General features: G+C 38.2%; 1 protein-coding gene across 1 annotated transcript in view; it reads right to left on the bottom strand.

The window, feature by feature from the left end:
• Positions 1 to 226: 226 nt before the first annotated feature.
• Positions 227 to 21,490, bottom strand: part of SAMD9L (sterile alpha motif domain containing 9 like) — a 37,803-nt gene continuing 16,539 nt past the window's right edge. The window contains exon 3 of the mRNA XM_007522493.3: positions 227 to 5,371. Within this exon, the coding sequence (XP_007522555.1) occupies positions 619 to 5,352 (4,734 nt within the window). The 5' untranslated portion in view covers positions 5,353 to 5,371 and the 3' untranslated portion in view covers positions 227 to 618. The remainder of the gene's footprint in view (positions 5,372 to 21,490) is intronic.

Genomic DNA, 21,490 nt, shown 5'->3' with positions numbered 1-21,490 from the left:
AGGGAGAGAGGGACAGAGAGAGAAGGCAAGAAAGCACAGCACCACTCATAAAGCTTCCCTTGCCATCGTGCTCTTATATTGTGACAGAGGCTCTAACCTGGGTCGTCCTGCATGGCAAAGTCTGCACTGTGCAAGGTGAGCTATGTCCTGACCCTATATATACATTTCCATTGAGACCACCAGCATGAGGTAGGCTGTAGTTTGTCGTGGGTATATGGGTTTAAGTTTAATAAACCAAGGAGAGATTTTCTCTTCCATACTTGTTTTTTATTTGCTTATAACTCCAGTTTCATGATGAAGGAATAATCCATAATTCAAAAATTTGTAACAGTGAGACAATTGAAACAGATTTTACTAACTTATAATCAGTTATAAAATGACCAGTATCTACAAATTGAATTGTCCTAATTAAATACATCAATCTGAAAACACATATTTGGAACATTGAATAACTGTGCTGTGTGGTAAGGTTTCTGTTTAGACATGTTTTGTGCCCTTCAAGGATTATATTTCATTTGAAAAAGACTAAAGCAAGAGTCTATCATTCGAATTGTCATCAAAGTGCCATGGAAATAAAGTCACAGAATTAATAAAACACATTTGAGCGCTCGTGTTTTCTTAAATTACTTCTATGTCATATGCAAGAGGACCTTCCATGGAAAATCCTAGGTAAAAAGACACTCTTTGTATGTTCCTACCACTTCGGAGTGGCCCTGAGTAAACAGATATAACTGGTATTTTAATTTTTTCCTCTGTTCCATATTCCATCAATATTAGCTTGCCTTCAGCCCTACCATTTAGACGACGAAGGAGACCTTTCACTTCTTCTTTTTTCCACACGTGTCCACTCTGCCAGAAGGAATTGGTATTTTTTACTTTACTGATGTACTGCTCTATCTCAGCCTTGTGGACAAGACTGTTGAGGCCCTTTCTATTCCCCAGATAGAAGAGAGTACTTGCTTGCTTGGACCTACACATGAGCCTATAATGTCGATTGAAGGATTTCTTTAAGGATGAAACGTACTTCTCCATTAACTTGGAATCTTGATCTAGTTCTTGATTATCCGGCCAGAATAAAAGGCATGCCAAGAAGTAAGGATCTGGATATTGACGATTTATCTCTACAAGTTGCAGCACTTCTCTGAGCTGTTTTTTAAGTGTGTCAAGTGGCTGAATGAATTTAGAGTTGGGTTTTAGACAGCTGAGAATAATGTTGGCCAAAATGAAATTTTGTTTCTCCTTTATCATCCGTTTATTTGGGTTTTGCTGCAATAGGAAGGCATATTCCTCCACTATATTTTCCATGATGTTCCCAGTCTCCTGGTGACTTGGATTTAGATATTCCAGTAATCCAGAAAACCTATCTGCTCGTTTAGCTTCTAGACTTTTTCTGTAATACTCCTCTTGGAGTAACTGACTCCCTTTATTTTGCAATATTCCCACATCTGAATGGCAGAAAAGTTCTATGTACTGTCTGAAATATCGACTGACTTTCTTGCTTAGTATAATTTCTGCTGTTTCTTTTTGGGTATTTCTTGTTTTCAAAAAAACCATATAATCAGCAAAAAAGTCAAAACATCTTTTCAAATCTGATTGTAAATTTCTTAAGTGGGATGTAAACTTGCTGATAGCCAAATAATATTTACCTTTTGAATGTTCAGGAATATTTCCCTTTCCTGATAAAAATTCTACCGTATGTCTTTGTGATAATTTATTTTCTTTGTGGAAACAAGGAGTGAGCTGGAGAATCTGAATTGCGTAAAGACCAACTTCGATTTCACCCAAAAAACCAGCTGTGTTATACATCTCATATCTTTTTAAGGACTTCTGTGTTGACCAAGCCTCTGTTTCAGAATCTTTCTTATCAGTTTGCTCTTGAGATGTTTTGAAAGCTCTTGAGGCTTTTTCAGCAGCATCAAGGCAATGCATTAGATCATCAATGGTAATCTCCTTACAGCTTCTATTTTCATCCAACCACCATTTGACTTCATTTTTGTAGACCTGACCAAGTGTATCTGATATATAAGAGTTTTTAGGGGCTTTTCTTTTGGCCTGATATGCCCAATCCAGAGCAGTATTAAAGTTTCTTTCATGAATGTAGAAGTGTCTTGCTAAGGCTTGACAAATGAATGCATTTTGTGGAAATCGATTACTTCCTGCAATTAAGACCTTTTCAATTTCTTCATTTTGTAAATCTTCAATTAATGGAGAAAACAATGTGTCTGTTTCCCCGCCATACTCCTTGCGTTGTCTTGTCAGCAGAAGAGTTTGCACATCATGTTGAAATTTGTCTTTTCCTATACCAGAATTATAGAATAAGTTCTCACTTAATAACTTCAGTGCAATTCGACTCTTATCCAAGTGGTAGCTTTTTTTCAGTTCTTTTAGACAGAAGATGGCAATTAGTGGGTGAATGATCCGTACACCTGGGAATCCATATTCTGCAATGTCTGCATTTATTAGAAGTGTGGAATAAGTTCCCATCTTGTCTTCTAGGCTTTCTTGTTTCCATGGTGTCTTAATGTATGTGATTCCCAAAAATATTTCACACTGTGGCACTGAAATTGTAGAATCAGTAACATAGGAGTTGAGTAAAGCTAGGAAAGAAATTAGTTGTGTTTCCTTGCTGTCACCATCCTGTCCTTTCAGGATATTCCCAACTACATTTTCAATGTACATTTCATCAAAATTGCTTTTCATGATCATGAAGGAATAAAAGTTTTCAAAGTTCTTGTGCTGTTTTTCAATTTCCTTTAATTTGGTGCTAAAAGCTCTTTTTTCCTTGGGAGAAAGTTGGTATTTTAGTACAATACTATCATCTAATTTTGCACTTTCATCAGGATTCTGGGATCTCATGCAATTTAAGATAATCACCAGTGTTTTTTCATATCTCAAATCTTTCTCTGCTAAAATAGAATGGATGGCATTCTGTAGAACAAAGACATTTTCTTGTTCTTCAAAATCATCCACAAGGAGAAGTACAGGAATGTAGTCTTGATAGCTGCTTGCCTTATAAGCAATCAAATTGGTCACTTGTTCTCCAATTTCTGCAAAGTCAGTGGCTTTGTTTTTTAATACAGCACACCTGAACTTTTTCCTGAAATCCCAAAGAACATTCATAGCCAATGTAGTACCCCCACAACCTGGATGATGATAAAGATTAATAATTTTTGCAAACACAGGTTTAGGAGACTCTGCCCAATCCTCTATCAGACTCCTGAGCTCTTCGTACCTATCCCTTTTGATAAAAGACGAATAGTTTTCAGAGGAAAAATAGAAGTTCCACCAGGACACTTTGCCACCTCGATAAAAGTGTTCTTCTTTTGATTTTCTAAACTCCTCGAATTTGCATTCATCTTTCTCAATGTCTGTGTCTCCACACTCATTTTCACAGAGGATTTCCAGTGCTGTCAAGAAGTCTTCTTCTTTTTTCTCCAGGATAACTGAAGAAGATCCCCGGGAAGGCAAAAACCTTTTTGATGATTGAGTCACTGATTTCAGTTTAAGGATAGTACTGTTTAATAATTCTAAACTTAAAGTGGAAATACTGTGGTTTGTTAATTCATCTGACATTACAAATCTTGTTTGTAGTAGATCTTTCCATCGCTGGTAAATCTGTGGAGTTACACAGATGCACATGATATTTTGCATTCCATTGAGAACCTTAAAGAAAGTGCAGAAGGTTTCAATGAGTGGATCTCCTGGGCTTTCCACTGGAGAAAGTAATAGAAACACTACCAAAAATTTCCCTCTTGTCATTATATTTTCATCTGTGAGAAAATAAATTAGTTTTGTCACCCCTGAAGCTCTTTCTCTCTGCCACTGACGTGGTTCCAAAGGCTTATATGTCTCATCTTTCAAATCTGATCTACCATTGCAGAAGATCCAGCTGGGCTGCTGGTAAAGATTCAGACTAGAAATTTTCTCCCTCATGGTAGTTGTCTTTTCCTCATACTGATTTGGAAAGTGAAGATTTGCTACTCGACTTTCTCTATAAGTTTTGGCTACTCCCTTGCTCTCAGATTCAGGATCAAATTCCAGCACAGCAAACCATTTGATTTCTTTTAGAAAGTCTAATTTCTCTGTTTGACTTGGATTGCACTTGTTTGTTACAAGAATGTACCAATTGTAGTATGAATTATCCAGAGAGTCTTGGTTTCCTATGAGAAGTTTAATCAGCTTTTGTCCTTCACATTCTTTCTTGTTGGCTTTCATTTCATGTTCTTTTTCAGCATCTTTTCTATCTTCTGCCAGTGACTTCAAATTTTGCAGAAATGTTTTAAAGTTTTTATCCCTTTGTTTTCCATTGGCTAGGATATCCACAGAGCTAGCTCCATCTCTCACAAACAGTGAACTCTCTTGATTTTGTTTCCATGTATCATTTTTGTAACTTTGCATATTAGTGTAGAAATACTTTTCTTTACATATGGAGTGTTTTGGAATAACATCTACCTCAATAACAAACCTATCCGATGGTGTATAGTTCTGCAGTAGGACTTCTACAAATCGTGGCTCCCGAATGCATTTCTTGGCTTCTTTGATTTCACTTTCTTCAAAATATTGTTTGATCATTAGATTGAAGTGGTCAATGAAAGCATCTTTACTCCTGACTTTCACACCAACAATTTCACCATGGGGTTTGTCAAGGACTCCAAAATGGATGGTACCATTGGTACGCGAATTCATACAAGCTGATGCAAATCGGAAGACCTCATTACTAAATTTCATTTTTATGTCCTTTTCGGTGGCTGTTTCTGTGTTTGTAAGTGCTTTGAACTCATGTATTGGGTCTATGAGATTTAGTGGCCCTGTTTCAGGTTGTAAAATATAATGTTCTGTGTAATGATGACTGGCATGGAACTGATCAAAAGGATATGGCATGCAAGTTGACTGTACAATTTTTCTTTTCTTTTTTTTTTCTTCAGTAATGCCTACTTCATCTTGCGCATTTTTTCCTGTAGCAGCCAATTCTTGTGCTTTAGCATTTTGGATCTCTCTGACATCATGATCATTATTGGATAATGTGTTTTCTGTTGTTTGTGTTTTCTTTGTGTGTTCCTTTTTGGAGGGTTCTGCATGATCCAATTGTCCAGAATTCTGATTGCTATTTTTAGAGGAGAGATTATTCAAGCTCTTAAACTTGCGTTTTATTAAAAGTGCTGGACCTCTTGGTAATCCCATTTCTATAAGATCCTTCTCTGTTAGTACTTGTAGGACTCGCCCTGTCACTTCTTCACAGAGCAGAATCTGTCCATATTTTTCATCAATCTGAAGGTCGTTAGTGACCCATTGTTTCACATGCTCTTTAGTCCAATCTTGGGTCATTTCAGGTAGATTTACTTGTTCATCCATATTGAGCTGCAGCTTTCTCCTTTGAAAATATAACACAATAAATATTTTAGTGTTATACATTATGCTATTGAAATTTCAGTAAGTTATGTATAGAATCTCATGTTAATACCATATAAAAATACTACTCATGACTGACTCTTAAAGTTGCTTTATACTTATTTTTAAATATACTTGTTTTGTAATCCCAACCAGTGCCCTTAATTCTTTTTTTTTTTTTTTTTTTTCTTGTCTCAGGAGACCTGAGGGTGGGGACCCAGGACTTTTTATTTTTTATTTTTTTTTAAATTTTTTATTTAAGAAAGGATTAGTGAACAAAAGCATAAGGTAGGAGGGGTACAACTCCACACAATTCCCAACACCCAATCCCTATAACCCACCCCCTCCCCTGATAGCTTTCCCATTCTCTATCCCTCTGGGAGCATGGACCCAGGGTCGTTGAGGGATGCAGAAGGTAGAAGGTCTGGCTTCTGTAATTGCTTCCCCGCTGAACATGGACGTTGACTGGTCGGTCCATACCCCCAGTCTGCCTCTCTCTTTCCCTAGTAGGGTGTGACTCTGGGGAAGCTGAGCTCCAGGACACATTGGTGGAGTCTTCAATCCAGGGAAGCCTAGCCAGCATCCTGGTGGCATCTGGAACCCGAGTAATGAAGCTGAAGGGTTGTCATTCCACACGTGAAGTCTCTGGATACATTCTGAGGTGAAGCATGTTGAGGTAGCAATCGTTGCCTTGGTTAGGTTGTGATCGGCAGATGCAATGTTATTTGGTTTGGATTGGGAGATGCATACGGGAAAGTGGGCCCTATCCAAGGGTTCCAGGACTGGGGGAAGTAGGGGCTCTATAGTGAAGATGTGAGGTTCCTGCTGTCTTAGGGTTCAAAAAGACACTCAATAGTTAATATTATCATCACATTATTTGTTAATTGGGTTAACTTTGAAAAGTCCCTTTGTTATGGTTTGCTGGACAGTACCCAGTATCTTGTATATAGCTGTGCTATTGGAAGCTTCTAATCTACTTGGTCTAGGCTTTTGAGAGAGTCCACATATCAAATACATAGCCTATATATTAAAAAGATTCAGTTTGTCTTTTGAGAAACTTTGAGACATACAATTGATTTCCCCCTCTCATTAGGTGATGGTAATTGTGATTGTGAAATAAGGATTAACTGCCATCTAGGGTTGTCCACCTTTTTATGCTTATAATTTTTCTCTTTCATGATGAACATGGTGAATATTGAGCTTCTGAAACTTAAAAGCAGTCTTAAATAACAAGAGATTGGTTTGTATAACCAGATAATAGAAAAAAAAAACTTTGAAGGGGGTGGAGCCAAAATGGCTACATAGAAGCAGCTGCTGGCCTGAGCTCCAACAAGCAGCAGCTTGTGACCTAGGATTCTCCGGATAGGGCAGGGTACTGGGCTGTTAGCAAGAGGGTGAATAAGGGGTATGACGGGTGACACCACTCGGGTTAAAAACAGAGGCCAGGGGGGAAAAGAATGAAAATATTTTGATTATTTCTGAAGTTCACCCCTCCCCCTGACCCCAGAACCAGCCCCCAGGGCTGGACAGCTGCTCCTAGCAGGCTTCCCACTGAGCTATTTTCTTTACCAAGATTCCTGGATCTCGAGGGGTATCATTTCAAACCTTTTTCTTTTTGTTTTTCTTTCTCTCTCTCTTTTTTTAAGTGCCTGGAACTCTATTTGAATGACAAAATACCTGAACAATCAGAGCCTCACCCCTGCCTGGGAAAGAATACCTAGAGGTATTTATTTATTTATTTATTTATTTATTTATTTATTTATTTTGGATACTTCTTACAATTGGTTGTCTTTGCTCAAGCTGCCTGCAGTCAATTCAGAACAGTCCAAGCTGTAGACTGACTGTTACATTTTTTTTTTACTCTATTCTATTTTATTATTACTGATATATGTGTGTCCCTTTTCCCCCCTCCTTCAGGTTGACCAAAATTAACTGTTGTTGTTTTTTTCATTATTAGGTGACTGGGTGTTCTATCCAGTGTGAGAGGACTTGTTTCTCTCTACCTCTTCCCTCCACTCTCCCTTTTCCCTCCTCCTAATTAATTTTAAAAAAACCACCTCTTTCCTTTCACTACTCTTTTTCTATCTTGTTATTGGCTTCTTTTCTTGTTTCTCATTCTTTTGCTTTCTGAATTCACTGATACTCATTTGTAAATTATTTTGGGGAAGAAATCTGAGTCAGAGTGGACTCTCTGTATATGTGTGTCTCTCTTCTCTACTTCCTTTTCTCATCTTGCTATCCATAGAATATTACAGTGGACATTATATTTGAATAATTATCTATTCTTGCTTTCCTTTTATTTCCTTTCTCTTTCTTTTTCTTTGGATTAGGCTGCTATTATTTCTTGGACTGGAGGTGTTGTTTGGCTAACTAGTATTGGTTGAACTGTACCAATCCTTCCTTCATTTACTATTGTTGTAATTTCTGAAGTTGGGTGACTACATTTGTTATAAAGGTATTTAATATAGTGTGGTTTGTACTCAAAAACAAAAAAGTGAAGAATGACAGACAGAAAAATAAAAAAAAACACATCAATTAAAAAATGGTTAAATTGAGAGTTTTAAATAAAACTGCTACCACAACGAATCAAGACAGGAGCCAAGAAGAAACTCCAAACCAGTCAGAAGTAACCATAGATAAGAAAAGTATACAAGCAATAGTAAACCTAATAATCACAGAAATGAAGACAAATATGGAGGAAAGGGCTATCAGAATTAGGGAAACAACAGATGAAATGTTCAAGGAAAACACAAGCTACCTCGAGGGAATTAGAGAACTGAAAGCTGAAATAGCTGAACTAAAAGATCAATTAACAGAAAAAGTTATTACTATAACTGAACTAAAGAAAGAAGCTGAGGGAAGGGAAAGCAGGCAAACAGAATGTGAAAACAGAATTAGCCAGACAGAAGATGAGCTAGGCAAAATAAAGAAAGAGGCAAACGAGCTCAAAATTAGATTGAGAGACACTGAAAACAATAGCAGAGACATATGGGATGATCTCAAAAGAAGTAACATTCGAATAATTGGCCTGCCAGAGGAAGAAAGAGAGGAAGGAATAGTAAACATTCAGAGGAAATTATAGAAGAAAACTTCCCAGACCTAAACAACAGAAAGGACATTAAGATTCAAGAGGCCCAGAATCAACCCAGACCTGATGACACCAAGACACATCATAGTTACAATGAAAAGAAGTAAGGATAAAGAAAGGATCCTAAAGGCTGCAAGAGAAAAACAAAAAGTCACATACATTGGAAAACCCATAAGACTATCAGCAGACTTCTCCACTCAAACTCTAAAAGCCAGAAGGGAGTGGCAAGATATCTATTGATCCCTGAATGAAAAAGGGTTTCAACCAAGGATAATATATCCTGCTAGACTTTCATTCAAACTAGATGGAGGGATCAAAACCTTCTTAGACAAACAACAGTTTAAGGAGGCAACCATTACCAAGCCTTCCCTGAAAGAGGTACTAAAAGACCTCTTATAAAAAAGAACATCACTACAATACTTGCCATTTATCAGAGCAAATAAAGAATTGCTGAATAAAGGCACTACAATATATTAAATTCATAATATCAATAAATGTCAATGGCTTAAATTCAGCCATGAAAAGCCACAGAGTGGGAGGATGGATCAGAAAACACAACCCAACCAAATATTGCTTGCAAGAATCCCACCTGACCCAACAAGACAATCACAGACTTAAAGTGAAAGGATAGAAAACTCTTATACAGGCTAATGGACCACAAAAAGGCAGGAACAGCCATTTTCATCTCTGACACAATAGACTGTAAATTTAATAAAGTAATAATAGATAGGCAAGGCCATTGCATAATGATTACAAGATTAAACAATTATTAACATCTATGCACCCAATGAAGGAACCTAAATGCATCAAACACCTACTGAAATAATTACAAAAATACATCAATAGTAATACAATAATATAGGGAGACTTTAACACTTCACTCTCACACGAAGACAGATCAACAAAGCAGAGAATCAACAAAGAAACAAGAGAATTAAATGAAGAGATGGACAGATTAGAGCTTCTGGATATTTTCAGAGTTCTTCTCCCCAAAACTCTGGAATACACATTTTTTTCAAATCCACACAGCACATACTCAAGGATACACCACATGTTAGGCCACAAAGACAGTATCAACAAATTCAAGAGCATTGAAATCATCCCAAGTATCTTCTCAGACCACAGTGGAGTAAAACTAACATTTAACAACAAACAGAAAATTATTAAAAGACACAGAATTTGGAAACGTAACAACATGCTGCTTAAGAACCGCTGGGTCAGAGAAACTCTCAAGCAAGAAATTCAAATGTTCCTGGAAACAAATGAAAATGAAGACACAAGCTATCAAAATATTTGGGACACAGCTAAAGCAGTAGTGGGAGTGAAACTCATAGCCATATTATCACATATTAGAGAACAAGAAAAAGCTCAAATAAACAACCTAACTGCATGCCTTAAGGACTTAGAGGAAGAGGAACAAAGGAACCCTAAAGCAACCAGAAGGACAGAAATCACTAAAATTAGAGCAGAAATAGACAACATCGAAAATAAGAGAACCATACAAAAGATCAATGAAGCCAAATGTTGGTTCTTTGAAAAAATAAACAAGATTGACAGACCCCTAGCCAGACTCACTAAAAAAAAGGGGGAGAAGACTCAAATAAATAGAATTGTAAACTATAGAGGAGAGATCACAACTGACATGACAGAAATCCAGAAAACCATGCAAAATGTCTATGAAAAACAATATGCTACCAAGCAAGAGAATCTGGAAGAAGGGGAAGAATTTCTAGAAACACATGCCCTTCCAAAACTGAACCAAAAGGAACTACAAAACCTAAATGCACCAATCACAGACAAAGAAATTGAAAAAGTTATTAAGATCTTCCCAATAACAAAAGTCCTGGGCCAGATGGCTTCACAAATGAATTCTACAAACCTTCAGGAAACTGTTAATACCTATACTTCTAAAGCTTTTCCATAAGATCGCAGAAACAGGAACACTCCTTTCCACCTTCTATGAAGCAAACATCACCCTGATACCAAAAGCTGATAGGGACACAACAAAAAATGAAAACTACTGACCAATATCTCTGATGAACATAGATGCCAAAATATTAAACAAGATCCTGGCCAGATTATATGATAGTATACATAGAAAAACCTAAAGAATCCAACAGAAAACTACTGGAAGTTATTAGGCAATATAGCAAGGTATCAGGCTACAAAATCAATGTACAAAAATCAGTGGCATTTCTTTATGCAAACACTAAATCTGAAGAAGAAGACATCCAGAAATCACTCCCATTCACTGTTGCAGCAAAATCAATAAAATACTTAGGAATAAAGCTGACCAAAGAAGTGAAAGTCTTGTATACTGAAAACTATGAGTCACTACTCAAGGAAATAGAAACTGATACCAAGAAATGGAAAGACATCCCATGCTCATGGATTGGAAGAATAAATATCATCAAAATGAATATCCTCCTCAGTGTTATATATAAATTTAACGCAATACCCATGAAAGTTCCACCATACTTCTTTAAGAGAATAGAACAAAAACTACAGTCATTTATCTGGAACCAGAAAACACCTAGAATTACCAAAACAATCCTGAGGAAAAGAAACAGAAATGGAGGCATCACACTCCCAGATATCAAACTAAGGCCATCATCATCAAAACAGCCTGGTACTAGAACAAAAATAGGCACACAGACCAGTGGAACAGAATTTAAAGCCCAGAACTAAACCCCCACACCTATGGACATCTAATCTTTGATAAGGGAGCCCAAAATATTAAATGGAGGAAGGAGGCTCTCTTCAATAAATGGTGCTGGGAAAACTGAGTTGAAACATGCAGAAGAATGAAACTGAACCACCTTATCTTACCAGAAACAAAAATCAACTTAAAATGGATCAAGGTCATGGATATTAGACCAGAAACAATCAAATACTTAGAGGAAAACATTGGTAGAACATTTTCCCACCTAAACCTCAAGGACATCTTTGATGAAACAAACTCAATTGCAAGGAAGACTAAAGCAGTAACAAACCAATGGGACTACATCAAATTGAAAAGCTTCTGCACAGCCAAAGAAACTATCACAAAAACAAAGATATACCAGTCATAGGATGGGAGAAGATCTTGCCATGCCATATATCAGACAAGAGACTAATCACCAAAATATACAAAGAGCTCAGCAAACTTGGCAACAAAAAAGCAAATGACCCCATCCAAAAATGGGCAAAGGATATGAACAGATCATTCACTTCAGAGGAGATCGAAAAGGCTAACAAACAAATGCAAATTTGTTTCAGGTCACTGATTGTCAGAGAAATGCAAATAAAGACAACATTGAGATACCACTTCACTCCTGTGAGAATGGCATGCATCAATACAGCTGCAACAAATGCTGGAGAGGCTGTGAGGACAAAGGAACCCTTCTGCACTACTGCACTACTGGTGGGAATGTAAACTGGTCCAGCCTCTGTGGACAGCAGTCTGGAGAACTCTCACAAGGCTAGACATGGGCCTTCCATGTGACCCAGTAATTCCTCTATACTGGGGATATACCCCCAAAATTCCATAATGCCCAACCAAAAAGATATGTGTATACCTATGCTCATAGCAGCACAATTCATAATAGCAGCCCAGGTACCCAACAACAAATGAGTGGCTGAGATAGTTGTTCTATATATACACAATGGAATACTATGCAGCTATTAAGAACAATGAACCCACCCATCTCGGATGGAGCTAGAAGGAATTATGTTAAGAGAGCTAAGTCAGAAAGATAAAGAGGAGTATGGGATGATCCCACTCATCAACAGAAGTTGAGAAAGAAGAACAGAAAGGGACACTCAAAGCAGGATTTAACTAAATTTGGAGTAGGGTACCAAAGTAAAAACTCTGGGTTGAGGGTGAGGGTGGATGTTCAGCTTCATGGTGGGGTGGGGTGGGGGTTCTGGAGAGGACTGAGGGGCAGGGGGTGAGATGGGACACAGTCTTTTGGTGGTGGGAAACTTGTGTATGTATACTCCTATCAATTTTTAGTAATATGTGACAGGCAGTAACAAGCTGTTACTTTAAAATCCCCTTGCATTCAAGCTAACTTTAAGTTCCCCCCCCTTTCTTCATTTTTGAGTTTAGATGTTAAGTTTTTGAGTGTTTAGTGTTAAGTTCCTTTTTTCCCCTATAAGTTCCCCTTCTTATTCCTGTTTGTGAAAACCCCTTGCCCTTTCCCTGTTGAGAAACAAGACTAATCAGTGAAGGCCATCAGGTGTTTTGCAGAAGTTCTGTGTGAGGGCCAGCCTTATCAGGACCTCTGCACAGCCCCAGCGGTATACTGGTCGCCAGATGGCCTGGTATGATGGTAGGGGGATGTGAGGACCTAATACCTGGTCAAGCCTTATTGGTTGTCTGGTCTTGCAAGGTTTGAAATTAGCCCGCGCTTCGCTTTGTATGGACCCCGCTTTTTGCTTGGTTTAAAATGATTGGATTCCGCATTTTTTGTAATATGTAATTGGATATAGATTGTAAGATGGAGTGGACCCCCTCCTCAAGTGTGTTCTGAATTCCTATAAATTGTGTGGTTTGAGCCCTGTTCGGGGTTGAGCTTGGTAGACTGCGGCCAGTCTCCATCTCGGCCCGGATTGCAATTCGTCAATAAACATCTTTTGTTTCCTTGCAGTGGATGGTGGTTTGATTTATGCTCGCTAACATAATATAAATCACTATTTAATTAATAGGAGAGGGGAAAATTGATTGAATGTCTAGAGCTTTTCAAATCACAGACTAGTCTTTTTAATACATAGGTTGAACCTTTGATATGTTGGCTCTCTTAAAAGCTAAGATCACGGAGAACAGAAGCAACCGGTGGCACTATATACAAATAATGTCAAAGGACATAAATTATGGTGATGTGTATGATACAGCAAATCCTAACAAAGAGATTTTTCAAAGTTAACCCAATTGCCAAATAATGTAATTATAGCAATAACTATCTATTGTCTTCTTAATCCCTAAGACAGCAGGAACCTGCCATTTCTTCTATAGAGTCTATATTTCCCCCAGTTCTGGAAACTCTGGGGTTTGGCTCACTTTCCTGCATGCTTCTCTCAACTCATACCAAATGATATTGCATCCACCAATCCTATAACCAGTGCAACGAGTACCACCTCAGCATGCTGCACTTCAGACTGTGTCCAGAGACATCAGGCATGGAATGTCAACCCTTCACCCTCATTACTCAGGTGAGACCTTTCCTTTCATAGTATTCTCTAATTCCATTCCAGGAGGTCCACTTCCTAACAAAGTTCCAACACTTAGATGTAGACCAGGTCCCATGAGATAGAGCATATGTTCACATGTATCCATAAATTAGGGCAAAATATATACCTGAAAGCAAAAGTACACAATAGTCTACAGTGAGTCACTATAAAGTTCATAATGAAATAGTGTCTACTTGACTTAGATATCCTCCTCACCTAGTTCATATTACAGTTCTCTCACTCACTCCAAAGCTAACCTCATCAAAGCAAGGACTGCAAAAGCTGAATAAGGGCAAGAGACTGGCATACTTTAACGATGACTCTTTAGTCACTATCAGGCCACCCCATCAGCTGGGGCCCTAATCAGGGAGTCCTGAGATTCCCAAACAGACATGATGGGTCTAGACCTTGAACAAATCCCTCTCTCCATTGTTACATGTCATTTCTATGAGGGACAACACAGTATACCCCTTTGTGGGCCCCCATAGGACCTTGCCCCAGCTTGGATCAACAGTGGTAGAGAATGTTCCATCCTCTGAAGGAAGGCTGGACAACATACTCTATACTACACCTGAGGAAGATGGGTCGATATTGCAGCAGCTTGGAATGTTCCTACTCATGACTATAGAATGTGAGCTCAGATCTACAGGGATGCAGAGGTCACATAGGCTCCTAAGCTGAATATGGGCCCCAGATCACATCAAATCGATGGGATTTACAGTCAACAATATTTATTTATTTATTTATTTATTTATTTATTTATTTATTTATATTTCCCATATTAGGGAGCTACTCTCTTTCCTAATCCAGCTTTCTGGTCTTTTTTCCAGCCATGACATCATCTCCCCAGTCAATAACTTGGATCCACATGCATATCAGATGACAGGCTCAGGCAAAACAAAACAAAACAAAAAACTAGTATAGCCATAGGCCCTTTTGAATATAACTAAAATAGTCCTACTAGGTATCTACAAAATGGAGACCCTCCCACCCCTGCCCAACTCTTCATCTGCACTATTCCAGCCTTTAGGTCCATGATTGGTCAACAATTTTTTTTGGCTTTATATGTTAACTCATTTTTCAACCACCAGGTTCCAGATGCTAGTGTAATGCCGACCAGACTTCCGTGGACAGACAACCTCACCAATGTGTCCTGGAGCTCCGCTTCCCCAGAGCCCTGCCACACTACAGAAAGACAGTGACAGGCTGGGAGTATGGATCTACCTGTCAATGCCCATGCTCAATGGGGAAGCAATTATAGAATCCGGACCTTCCATCTTCTGCATCCCACAATGACCCTGGGTCCATACTCCCAGAGAGATAAAGAATAGGAAAGCAATCAGGGAAGGGGATGGGATACAGAGTTCTGGTGGTGGGAATTGTGTGAAGTTGTACCCCTGTTACCCTATGGTTTAGTCAATATTTCCTTTTTATAAATAAAAAATTAAGAAAAAACTTTGAAATATGAAATTGAGTAAGTTTGTAACAGTAAATTCCACTAACTTCTCTGAATGGACTGCCCATATGCTTAAGGAATCACACATCTGTATACTACTTTTCAAATTGTTTTTTTTTATACCCATATAAATTTTAGCAATTCTCAAATGTCTACTGACTTCTTTCCTTGAATAGCGGATCTTCTTCAACATACAAGTATTTATTTATTTTAATGTTAAACAATGTTTTAACTTAAACCCTGCCCAGTATTTCAGCTTTTCTTCCCAATAGCACTATTCATGCTTAGATGGGGAAGATATCATAATAGCTATATAAAAGCCTTTCATGCTTGAGACTCCAAATTCCTATATTCAATCCCTTACACCTCCACAAGCCAGAGCTGTGCAGTGCTCTGGTTAAAACAAGCAAAATAAAAAATCAAACAAAAAACTGTTCATATTTACTGGTTCCTATTTTCTTCTATTCTATTTAAAATGACTTGAGTTGGGTTTTAGCCTCACAACTCCTTTGAAACTATCCCTTGCATACTTAAAAACATTTCTTAACCTCATTTATTTGCTCCTCACAAGAGCACTGCAAGGTTCTGTCTATTGGTGGTGTTGGACATCAGATTAAACCTGGAATTTCTTGCAAGGAAGGTCCATATACACTGCTGCATTATCTGCCGCCCCCCCCCACCCCCCTACTACGCATTTGGAGCAAATGACTTCCTTCCTTTCTTCCATTACCAGAGCACTATTCAGCTCTGGCTCATGGTGGTTTGGGGGATTTTGGAGCCTCAGGCATGAGAATCTCTTTGCATAATGATTATGCTATCTACCCCTGTCCAATTTGCTTTCTTTTTTCTTGGAGCACTTGAAACATTCCTCCCAGGTTTTCGCTACCCTAAACTCTTTTGATTTTTTTTTTCTCTACCTTACTTGACAGAGCCTCTCAGTTATCTTTTTTTTTCTCTATTGGTGGTTAATGTTTTATATTCAGCAGTAAATACAATAGTCTGTACATTCATAACATTTCCCAGTTTTCCACATAACAATACAACCCCCATTAGATTCTCTGCCATCCTGTTCTAGGACCTGAACTCTCACCCCCATCAATTCCTGAGTCTTTTACTTTGGTGCAATACACCAACTCCAGTCCAAGTTCTGCTTAATGTTTTCCCTTCTGATCTTATTTTTCAACATCTGCCTATGAGTGAGATCATTCCATGTTCATCCTTCTGTTTCTGACTTATTTCACTTAACATGATTTTTTCAAGCTCCATTCAAGATGGGCTGAAAACAGTGAAGTCACTATTTTTAATAGCTGAGTAGTATTTCATTTTGTATATATATCACAACTTGCTCAGCCACTAATCTGTTGTTGGACAACTGGGTTGCTTCCAGGTTTTGGCTATGACAAATTGTGATGCTATGAACATAGCTATACACAAATCTTTTTGAATGAGTGTGTTGCATTCCTTAGGATATATCCCCAGGAGAGGAATTGCAGGGTCATAGGGTAGGTTCACTTCTGAGAGTTCTCCAGACTACCCTCCATAGAGGTTGGACCGATTTACATTCCCACCAGCAGTGCAGGAAGGTTCCTTTGTCCCCACAGCCTCTCCAGCATTTGTTGCTGCTATTTTCTGGTGTATGACATTCTCACAGGAGTGAAGTGGTATCTCATTGTTGCTTTTATTTGCATCAGTGACTTGGAGCATTTTTTATGTTTCTCAGCCTTTCAGATCTCTTCTCTGGTGAATATTCTGTTCATGTCCTATTCCCCATTTTTTGGATGGGGTAATTTGTTTTCTTGTTGAGTTTTGCAAGCTCTTTATATATTTTGGTTATTAAACTCTTGTCTGATGTATGGCATGTAAAGATCTTCTCCCATTGTGTGAGGGGGTCTCTTGGTTTGGGCAGTGGTTTCTTTTGCTGTGCAGAAACTTTTTAATTTGAAGTAGTCCCATTTGTTTATTCATGCCTTAGTCTTCTTTGTAATTGTATTCATTTCATTAAAGACGTCTTTAAAATTTATGAAGAAAAGAGTTCTGCCAATATTTTTCCTCTAAGTATCTGATAGTTTTCTGGTCTGACATCCAAGTCCTTGATCCACTTAGAATTTATTTTTGTGTTTGGTGAAATATAGTGGTTCAGTTTCATTCTTCTGCATGTATCAACCCATCAGTTATCCTTTATCTTTTTCTTCCCTTTAACTTTATACATCTCAATATTAGAGTGTTTCCAGACTTAATCTATTTCTTTTTTTTAAATTTCTTTATTGGGGAATTACTGTTTTACATTCGACAGTAAATATAATAGTTTGTACATGCATAACATTTCTCAGTTTTCCATATAACAATACAACCCCCTTTAGGTCCTCTGTCAACTTAATCTACTTCTATTAATTTTTTTTTGCCACCCAGATTATCTTGCCACCCAGATTATCTCTGGGGCTTGATACTGGCACCATGAATCCATTTCCAGCAGCCTTTTATTTCCCCCCTCCTTCCCTCTCCCCTTCCCTTCCTTTCCCTTCTTTTGCCTTCCCTTCTCTTTCTTTTCCTTTCTAACTTCACCTCTCCTAAAGCATCCCCTGCAGATGGGAAGCAGGGTCTTAAACCTGGGTCCTTGCACTTGGTAATATGTGCACTTTACCAAGTATGTCACTGACTGGTCCCTTAGAAATCTTTTTAAAAAACAGTTTTATTTACTTTAATGCAATTCAGAGAGAGAGAGAGAGAGCGATCGCTACCAGAGTTCAGCTCTGGCTTATGGTGATGCTGGAGAGTGGTTATTGAACCTGGAACCTTGGAGCCTCAGGCATGAAAGCCTAATTCTTCAGTGTGGAAATCTTTTTATATCCAGTTTCTCTCTGAATTTTCTCCAGTTTTTATTTCCTTGATTTTGTATTTAACTGCAATCTGCAAGACTATGGAATTAAACTCAGTACTACTTTCTCTTTTGATTTGACATTCATATTTCTAATCCACTTCTCTATGTCTCCACCCTAATGTCTAACAGTCTTTACAATGAATATGGTCAAAATCCAACTCTTGATATGCACATCCACTATTCCAAATACGCTTTATAATATATCAATTAGTGGGACATGGCAATTATTTAAGACAAAAAATTTTGGCATAATCTTTAACTTCTTCATTTTTATACACCACACATTCATTCTACTAGCAGATACTTTTATTTCTACCTTCATTGTATATTCAGAATCCCGCTTTTTTTTTTTTTTTTTTACCTCCAGGGTTATTGCTGGGGCTTGGTGCCTGCACCATGAATCCACTGCTCCTGGAGGCCATTTTCCCCCCATTTTGTTGCCCTTGTTGTGGCCTTGTTGTGGTTATTGTTTTTACTGTTGATGTCATTCATTGTTGGATAGGACAGAGAGAAATGGAGAGAGGAGGGGAAGACAGAGAGGGGGAGAGAAAGACAGACACCTGCAGACTTGCTTCACTGCCTGTGAAGTGACTCCCCTGCAGGTGGGGAGCCAGGGGCTCGAACCAGGATTCTTACACCAGTCCCTGCGCTTTGCGCCACCACTGCGCTACCACCCGACCCCCCAGAACCCCACTATTCTTAATACTTCTACTATCAGCACTTTAGGCTAAGTCATAATCCTTTCCTTAGCTTGTTGACTGGTCTCCCTGACTCTGGCTTTACCTTTATTTCCTACCAATTCACTCTATCTTCAACACAGAAGTCAGTATAATCCTGTTTAATGCAAGTATAATTATGCCACATAGATTAAGGCCTTCTCATCTCACTGGAGCTAAGAGTCAAACTCTTTGTATAAGGTCATATAGGATGCGTTCACTTCACTGTCTCTTTGACTTTATTACTTTGTTGGGGCTCAAGGAAAAATCACTCCAAGATGTACCAATGTAACCTATGTATTATTTTTAATTAAGTCTGCTTAGGAAAGGACAGACAGAGGACTTATACTCCAAATTTTGTTTCTGCTTAACTAGTTTTCCATGCATAGTTGAGTAATTAGGCCAGAACTTGTGCTGTCTTGCATTATCTGTTTTTTCCTGAGGATGGGGCTGAGAATATGTATGTGGTTCTAGGCTTAACTCTCAGCATTGCCTTCCACAAAAATAATAAGTAATTAATTAAAAATCATAAAAACACATTAAAATCCCTATGTCTAACACAGGTAAAAGTGTTACTCTGGTTAGCGTAGGGGGAAAAAAAGACCTCTACTCTCTCTCCTTTACTCTGGGAGAAATTTTGAACTTCATAATTCTCTTTGTACACATTTAGCCTTGTGATCAATGTTTTATTTTCTCTCTTTGGAAATTCAACAGGAAGAATTCAGCCAAAAACTTTAGGGTACTCTAGTCTCTAGGAGGCAAGGCCTCAGAAGCTTTCAGATAAATATCCATGTTTCCCAGGAATCCTGTTCTGGTGATGTGTAGAACTAAAGTCACAACGACCCTGAATCCATACTCCCAGAGAGATAGAGAATGGGAAGGGTATCAGGGGAGGGGGTGGGATGTGAAGATCGGGTTATGGGAATAGTGCGGAATTGTACCCCTCTCATTCTATTGTTTTGTTAATGTCTCCTTTCTTAAATAAATAAATAAAAAGAACTGAAGTCACAAAGCAAGGTAATTTTTTTTTTCCAGAAGTACATGTCAAAATTACGTGTTTTTCCCCATTGTTTCTGTACAAGATGGCTGTCAAGGAAAACCTTAGCTAAATGATGATTAAACTTTGCACAGTTTAATCTTTAACTGGGTATAAACTTTTAATACTACCTTGAGTTATATATGACAGAGTTCTGCATAGCTGTACAGAAAGACAATTTTCTTTTTTTTAAACATTTTAATTTTATTTATTATTGGATAGAGACAGAGAGAAATTAAGAGGAGAGGAGAAGAGAGGAGAGGAGAGGAGAGGAGAGGAGAGGAGAGGAGAGGAGAGGAGAGGAGAGGAGAGACAGAGAGAAACCTGCAGCCCTGCTTGACCACTTGTGAAGCTTCCTCCCTGCAGGTGGGGACCAAGGGCTTGAACCCAGGTCCTTGTGCACTGCAGGGTGTGCACTTGAGAGACAATTAGAAAATTGTCTCTACAGGTCAATATTCTTGAATTCTACAGGTCAATATTCTTGAATTCCTAACTTTCTGGTTTACATTTTACCTAGGTCTTTCATGGTCAGCCCCAAAGACTTCCACTTCCAGAAATACTTTTTCTTTTTTAATTTTCAGATAGAGAAAAAGAGACAGGCAAGCAGAGCAGGGAGAGACCACAGCACTGAAGTTTCATTCAATGTGGTGGGGGCCAGACTCAAACCTGGGTCACTACATGACAAAGCAGCACAGTATCCAAGTGAGCTATTTAACCAGCCCTTTTTGGTTGAAGAACATATATATATATTACATTTTATTGGGGAAAGGAGATTAATGGTTACAGTACAGTTGTTGACCCGCATGCACAAACTCTCATTTTCTCATGATAGGTGTCTGTAAAATATCTTCCCCCTTTTCTGACATCATGCCCTTGGGTTCTAGATCCCTACCATCCCATCCCTGACTGTCCTTCCCCAGAGTCCTTTGCTTTGGTGCAACACACTACACCCAGTCCAAGTTTTCCTTTATGTTTTTCCCTTACTGTTTTGCTACTCAAGTTCTACCTATCAGTGAAATCATGCAATATTAGTCCTACTCTTTCTTGATTATCTAACTCAACAGAGTAACTTTAAGATCCATCCTACATGTGGCAAAGGAGGTGACTTCATCTTTTTAACAGCTGCATTAATATTTCACCACGTGTATATGCCATAACTTTTAAAAAATATTTGTTTATTATTGGATAGAGACAGAAATTAACTGTGAGAGAGATAGCAAGACACATGTAGCCCTGCTTCACCACTTGTGAAGCTTTCCTCCTGCAGGTGGGGACCAAAGACTTGAACCTGGGTCCTTGTGCACTTTAATGGGTGTGCTTAGCCAGGTGTGCTACCACCTGGCCCCCATAACTTTTTTTTTACCCACTCATCTTTTGTGAAGAATTTTTAAGGGTGATATATTACTACTACTACTACTACTACTACTACTACTACTACTAATAATAATAATAATAATAATAATTCTGTAGCATCCCATGAAGTGGCACAATGGATTAATAGTTGGACCCTCAAGTATGACCTTACTGAGTTTGATCCCCAGCATCTCACTTGTCAGATGCTCTGGTTCTTTATTTCTCCTCTCAGTCAACCAATCAATCAATCTTAAAAAAAATTCTGCAGTAAGTGTGGGTCATCACTACATTAAGAATTTGCATTCTTTATGTAATAAAATAAAAAATTAAAATTAAAAAATAAAATAAAATAAATAAATTTTTT

The sequence above is a fragment of the Erinaceus europaeus genome, chromosome 8, assembly GCF_950295315.1.
Source record: "Erinaceus europaeus chromosome 8, mEriEur2.1, whole genome shotgun sequence".
NCBI classification, from domain to species: domain Eukaryota; kingdom Metazoa; phylum Chordata; class Mammalia; order Eulipotyphla; family Erinaceidae; genus Erinaceus; species Erinaceus europaeus.
The sequence above is the reverse complement of the archived record's forward strand: the minus strand, read 5'-3'. Positions and strand labels throughout refer to the sequence as shown.